Source organism: Arachis ipaensis, chromosome B9 (genome assembly GCF_059453495.1).
Source record: "Arachis ipaensis isolate K30076 ecotype BB chromosome B9, ASM5945349v1, whole genome shotgun sequence".
In the NCBI taxonomy this organism is placed as follows: domain Eukaryota; kingdom Viridiplantae; phylum Streptophyta; class Magnoliopsida; order Fabales; family Fabaceae; genus Arachis; species Arachis ipaensis.
The window spans coordinates 25,397,395-25,403,571 of NC_142444.1; the positions used below are offsets into that span (position 1 = coordinate 25,397,395).

Genomic DNA, 6,177 nt, shown 5'->3' on the forward strand with positions numbered 1-6,177 from the left:
ATGCTGGTATTTTTTTTAAATTGAATTGTTGAACTTTAGTTGTTAAATTTGATGGTTGTAATTGACATTGAACATAATTCTATAATTTTTATTAAATTATTAACTTTTTGCTGTGATATTGAACTGATCTGTTGAATATTTATGAGTTTGAAAAATTTTTCCGAGAACTTCTTCCTCTGATAATGAAAATGGTAATGTGAAAATTTGTGAAACTCGTAAAGATTTTATAACTTATGAAAAATAGAATGATTATTAAATGACTTGTTTAGATTTTAGTTAACTAGTTATTCATTCTAGTAATTTGATTGGTTTATTTGTTACTTAAATTTATTTTTAGTGTCGTATAAACTTGTGAGTTGTGAATTTGTGTTTTAATTTGTAAATTGTAAATGTGTTAAATTGTGATTTTTTTACTTACTATGATATATATATTAGTTATAATGCTATGAATAATTTAATTTATTTAAGATTTATTTTATTATCTGTGAAATTAATTTTTGTTATCAAATTTTTTAAAATTTTTATATTTTACGAATCATGTTTATATTTCATCTTATGACTCAACAAATTACAATTTTAGATTAGTTTAATAAAAGTAAAAACTACAAATTCATTGCCTTACCATACACTTAGTTTTATTATAAATATAAAGCTTCCACGGAAAAGTAAGAACGAACCATGCATTTTCTTTTGTATCTTGTATTACTTTTATTTTCTTGATCCTTCAATCATAATCTATACTAATTTTCGGTTAAAAAATAAATACCAAATTTATAATAGCCTTTTCCCTAACCCAACAACGATCTTTTGCAAATGAATTATTTGTATTGGAGAATAAAAAATTCATAATTCTTTTTATTTATTTATAATGTTCTATCAGAATCGATATTAAAAAAACAATATTTTTTTAGAGACGTATAAATAATATTTTTCTCTTTTCTATTTTATTAAATATACATTCTTTTTTTTTCTAAAATTAAAATAATATACAGTTTATTCTATTCGACTAAAATACTTTTAAATAATAACTATAATTATATATAAAAATTAGTGATGTTTATTTAGTTTATTTAAATAATAGTAATAAATATTTATATTTTATTTATTTTTAATATTTTATCATTAATTATGAAATATATAAAAAATTTAAATTAAATATCTTTGTAAAATGTTAAAATATTTTATTTTATCTAATAAAACATTAAAAAAATATATTTTATATTTTATTATTATAATTTGAATCAACCAAATATTTATTACTAATTTATATATATAATTATAATTGATCCATCCTCTTTAATTCGGATTATACCAACGACTCCGGAAATATAATTTATGTTTGTATGTGCCCGTGCTGCCTCCCCAACAAATAGATGAGGTTCCACCCTTCGGCTCCAAGAAAAGCTGATTTTAACTTCAGTTAGACGAGCTATACCTCAGAGCACTCGCACCCACTCAGAGCACTCGCACCCACGCAGGAACAATAATTATTATTGAATGATATTTAATTATTTATTCAAATGGATTAAAATAATAATTATTCAAGAAACAAAACGGATACATTTTATGAATAAAAGAAAGGAGAATGTATATCGGCATTTCGCGAAGAAAAACTGAAAAAGAAAGTATTTTTTGAATTATTCTAACACATTGAATTTTTTTTCTTTTGTTATTAATTTCTCTATAGCCACAAATAACCGAATTCCACGTGTGCAGGAAATGCGGTTCATGATCTTAGTTTTGAAAACCAAATTGATGAAATTAACAATACACATATCTAATAATTAAGGAATAATCTATATAATATAATGTAGTAGCTAGTGTAATAGTTCTAATATAGCTGGAGCTTATCCTCATCGTCGATGGTTGGTGGTGTTATAATGACGTCAAAGTCACTTAGAGTCCACTCAGCAACTTCATCGCTGTCACTAACAAATATCTCAGTACCACTATCAAGTGATGTCCATTTTCTTTTAGCTGGAGGAGTGCCTGGATCCTGCACCACATAAGAGAATAATAATGGAATCAGAAAAAGAAATCATATTCGTATTATTTTATGTTTTTTTTTTAGAGATAAATTTTATTGTTAAATTTTTGTCAATTATTTTTAATATTTAAAGTCCAAGATATACAAGAAAAAAAATTTACACAAAAATAATACATATAACATTTTTTATTAAGAAATATAAAGAAAGACTAATAACTAATTTTTAGTTATAATTTTAACTATACTTATTGAAAATTACTTGTTCATAGGAATTGAGATAAATCTTAAAAATTGTTGAATGCGGTATGGTGAGATAAATATAATAAAATAATATCATCTGTATATGAGCAAGGACAGGTAGACACAATAATTTCATTATAAAATACAGTTATTAGGAATCCGGTTGTCGAATCAATCGTTTGAACTTTCTTTTGAAAAAAAAATGGCAAGAAAATCTGCTGTAATTTTATATATTATTAAATAATAAAACTTAAAAATTATTTTTACCATATTTATGTTTATTATAATTATTTTAAATTTTAGAAATAATTTTATTAAAAGAAAATGCTAGAGGATAACACTTTGTTTAAAAAGAAAAATAACAATATTAATTTAAATACAAGATACATATCAAGAAGAAAATATTGATTACCTCATATTTTTCTTAATTAAATACTATTATTGTAATATGTACTTATTAAAAATAATTTTTATTCTTATTTTTCTAAAAATATACCTGCTATACCATTTGAAAGCAAATCTTTGAAAAAAAAATAGATAATTAATTTTTGAAAAGCAACAGTAATACCAAACCCGTTATGACTATTAAGACTGAATAAATAGCAAGACAACATAACATAAAAAGTGTTATAAATTTGAAAACATGTACACATGGCTACCCAGTTTTGTCCCAAGACACAAATTTTATGTATCTTTTATTTTTTCAAAAAGTTAGAACAAAAAGGAATACAAACTTTCTATTTCCTAATTCTATATTTGTGACCTATCCCAATTACTTTTTGTTTTCATTGTTTACGGTATCCCTAGACCCAACGGGACAAAGACTAATTCATCGCGGATCTAAATTCTATTTATGAGTCTGTCGCTGACCAATAAGTTGTTGCATGCATAAGGCAGGATTTAAACTCCCGACACTTACTTATGCGGGCAAGTGAGCTGACCGCTCGCACAACCCAAGTTGGTTACCTATCCCAATTACTAAACATTACCTTATTAACCAAGGTAACGAACATCACCGTACGATGAATGATATAAGAAATTCAAAATAGTGATAATTTATATGAAGTTGGGAGTTGAGATTCGTTAGATAAAAATTTAATCAAATTATTTAACAATTTTTAATTATCAATTTCGCACGAAAACAGCTGCATTTGAGTTTTTATCTTTTTCTTACTAACCTGATAGAAGTAAAGCCTACTAGACAAGGCACCAACTTCAAGCTCCCATGTCCTTGCATCTCCAACCCAACCATCACCCTTTTTAGTAGGGTACCCATACTCACCCCAAATAGGATGAGGTAGCAACTGAACTATCTCTTGTGCCTGAGGATTACTATAAGGGTCACAAGTATCCACTTCATGCTCCAAATGTTTAGCATTCCCTGGTGCACAATAATAGTGGTAAGCAGAGTAAGGGAAATTATCAGTGTCATTCCTGTAAATCTTTCTATCTTCTGGTGTTATATGATATGGTGGGCAATTTCTTTGCCCTGTTGGGCTACACCATGCTGGGGTTTCAGGGTTGATGATCATCTCACTGTATCTAGTTACATCACTGAGTACATCACCATCACAAGGTGTACCATTATTCTTCCAGCAACTTCCAATGTCAAGGAGGTAGAATTGGCTCTTAGCTCCTCCACCAAGCTTGATGTCTAAGGTGAACCTCACTTTGAAATTTGGTGACTCCGGAAGCTGCAAAGTTGAAAAAACCATAAATTGGTTTAATTTTTTTGCCAACCAACATTGAATTGAATGCCTAGTTAGAAATTGGTCAATTGTTGCCACTTTTCCAGAAAACATTGAATTGAATGCCTAATTAAACAAATTGAAGTGAAATGGTCTATGTTCCTGATAGATTCTCTTAAACAACCTTCAAATTACAAAATGAAAGAAAAACATTATTGTCCTTTAAAATTAATTGTGTTTATTTAGCATTAACCTTTAAAATATTATGTCTACAACTATATTTAATAATTGTACCTAAAGTCCTAACTAAAAACAAGAGAAAAGAGTATTGCCAAATTAGTATAGAATTTTTTTTCTCTTACCTTTATTATTGTAGTTGTTGAACATAATTGATGAATAAATTTCAGACATATCTTTCTTGATCTTAAAATATTGGATCTGAAGGAACTTTGGGATTAAAGTAATGAACAACTACTCACAATTTTGAGCATTCCTCTTGTATCATAATGGTAACCACCAGAAAATCCTTTTGTTGCATCAGCTCTAAGGTAAAGCATCAACCAAGGGTACTTCTTTGAAGTCTTGAGCTTATGTTTGAACACCCAACTCCCAACACTGACCTTCTTCTCCCAAATCACTTCATAGTAAGAAAGACCATCATATCCATCATCATCACAATCAAAACCCAAATCATAAGAACCACTGAACCCTCCACTCATTGTGCCCTCTTTGATCTGTGTCTGTTGATGGCACAAGATTGGTTGGTTCATGCACCCTTTGCCAAAGCAGGGGAACCGGCCGGGGCTATCGAAAGGCGGTACCTTCTTACCATTTTGAGGACACAGGCCAGACATGGTGTCATAGTTTCCATTCTTGAGCATTATCATCCAAAATTGCCATGGATTTGGTGTGTCCTTAACCTCACATAAAGAACCAAGATAGAGCTCCTTCTTAGCTGCATAAATGTCAGTGTTGTTGATATCTTGTGGCCCAACACCATCAAATGGTTGCCCAACCCCAAGTTTGTTATCAGCTTCTGTAACCTTGTGTATCAGTTTCCCAGAATCTGGAATCACCAAAGAAGAAAAAAGGAAGAGATTTTTTGAACAATCAATTCCTCATACACCTTGTAGACACCCACATTCAAATTCTTCCTTTTTTCTTTGAAAAATAATAAGAGAGGAGAATACTATATCAATATTTTTGAAAACAAAATTACTCTTCTCTCTTGTTAGTGTAGTTATTGAGCACAGTTGCTAAATATAATTCTAAACATAACATTTTACCCTTTTTCTTTTGTTTACCCCTTGAGCTGAGTTGGTTGTTACAAATAACAGAATTCTAAATGAAAACTCAGATTATTTTAATAACAATAATAATAAATAAAAAACTAAAGTTACTTAAGAAAGGGTAAAGGAGTAAAGGACATAAGTAATAAGGGTGGTAGAATAGAAAAAAAGAAACATGAGATTAAAAGGGGCAAAAACAAATGAAAATATGAATCAAAGTGATTTTGACAAACCTGAAAGATCAAAGCAATCAGCAGCTCTAGGACTACCCATGAGAGGTGCTTCTTGTCCAACTTCATTGCAGAAGTTCCAACCTTCAAATCCCACTCTTAAACCATCTCTCTTCATTCCTGGGTCTCCCACAGCGGGGACATGGCTCTGAGCTCTTGTTATGGTGAGAAACACAAGAAGAAACAGAAACGTAGAATGGGAATGCTGCTTCTTTTCCATGATTGCAATTCCCATTGCCAATGAGATTCTCTATTGGATCAAGGGACAGTGTCTCGTGAGCATTGTTGTTGTTGTTGGAGGGTCTGATGTTATTGTTAGGAGTACCTTCCACTTCCAGACACAGTTTTTTATTTGAAAGAATCTTGGCTTTTCCCTTTCAAAGTACTACTGCCTTTTTTTCCGGAACTTCCTATCTGTTGTTCACTTATTTCATGTCCTTATTTATTGCTCCTTGAGTTTTCAAATAAATAAATATTTTTTTAGAAACTTTTTTAACTAAAATAACAAAATAATTAAAGCATCTTTAATATTAATTTTAATTTTATTTTGAGTCCTATAAAATGACACATTAATATTTATGAAATCATATATCAAAAATAATAATTTAAAATTAAAAATAAAATTTATCACTTAAATATTTAGGTTTAGTTCAATTAAAATTTTATATTGATTTTAGTTATTCTATTAATATAGTTTTATGAGTAGTAAAATTTTATCAATTTTTTATTAAAGTAATATCATC

The 6,177-nt window shown here is 28.8% G+C and overlaps 1 protein-coding gene across 1 annotated transcript; it reads right to left on the minus strand.

Annotated features, from left to right (window-relative positions):
- Window positions 1-1,725: 1,725 nt before the first annotated feature.
- On the minus strand, window positions 1,726-5,868 carry LOC107619030 (uncharacterized). Its single transcript, XM_088497733.1, has 4 exons — window positions 5,438-5,868; window positions 4,395-4,981; window positions 3,406-3,921; window positions 1,726-1,996 (listed from the first exon to the last, which is right to left on the minus strand). The coding sequence occupies exons 1-4, from the start codon at window positions 5,667-5,669 to the stop codon at window positions 1,832-1,834; spliced, it is 1,500 nt and encodes a 499-aa protein (XP_088353859.1). The 5' UTR covers window positions 5,670-5,868; the 3' UTR covers window positions 1,726-1,831.
- Window positions 5,869-6,177: the final 309 nt, after the last annotated feature.

Coding starts and splice junctions, on each gene's coding strand:
- LOC107619030 (XM_088497733.1), bottom strand. CDS start 5,669: ATGGGAATTGCAATCATGGAAAAGAAGCAGCATTCCCATTCTACGTTT. Junction 3,922..4,394: donor CAAGAGGAATGCTCAAAATT/GTGAGTAGTTGT, acceptor TCAACTTTGCAG/CTTCCGGAGTCACCAAATTT. Junction 1,997..3,405: donor GTAGGCTTTACTTCTATCAG/GTTAGTAAGAAA, acceptor TATGTGGTGCAG/GATCCAGGCACTCCTCCAGC.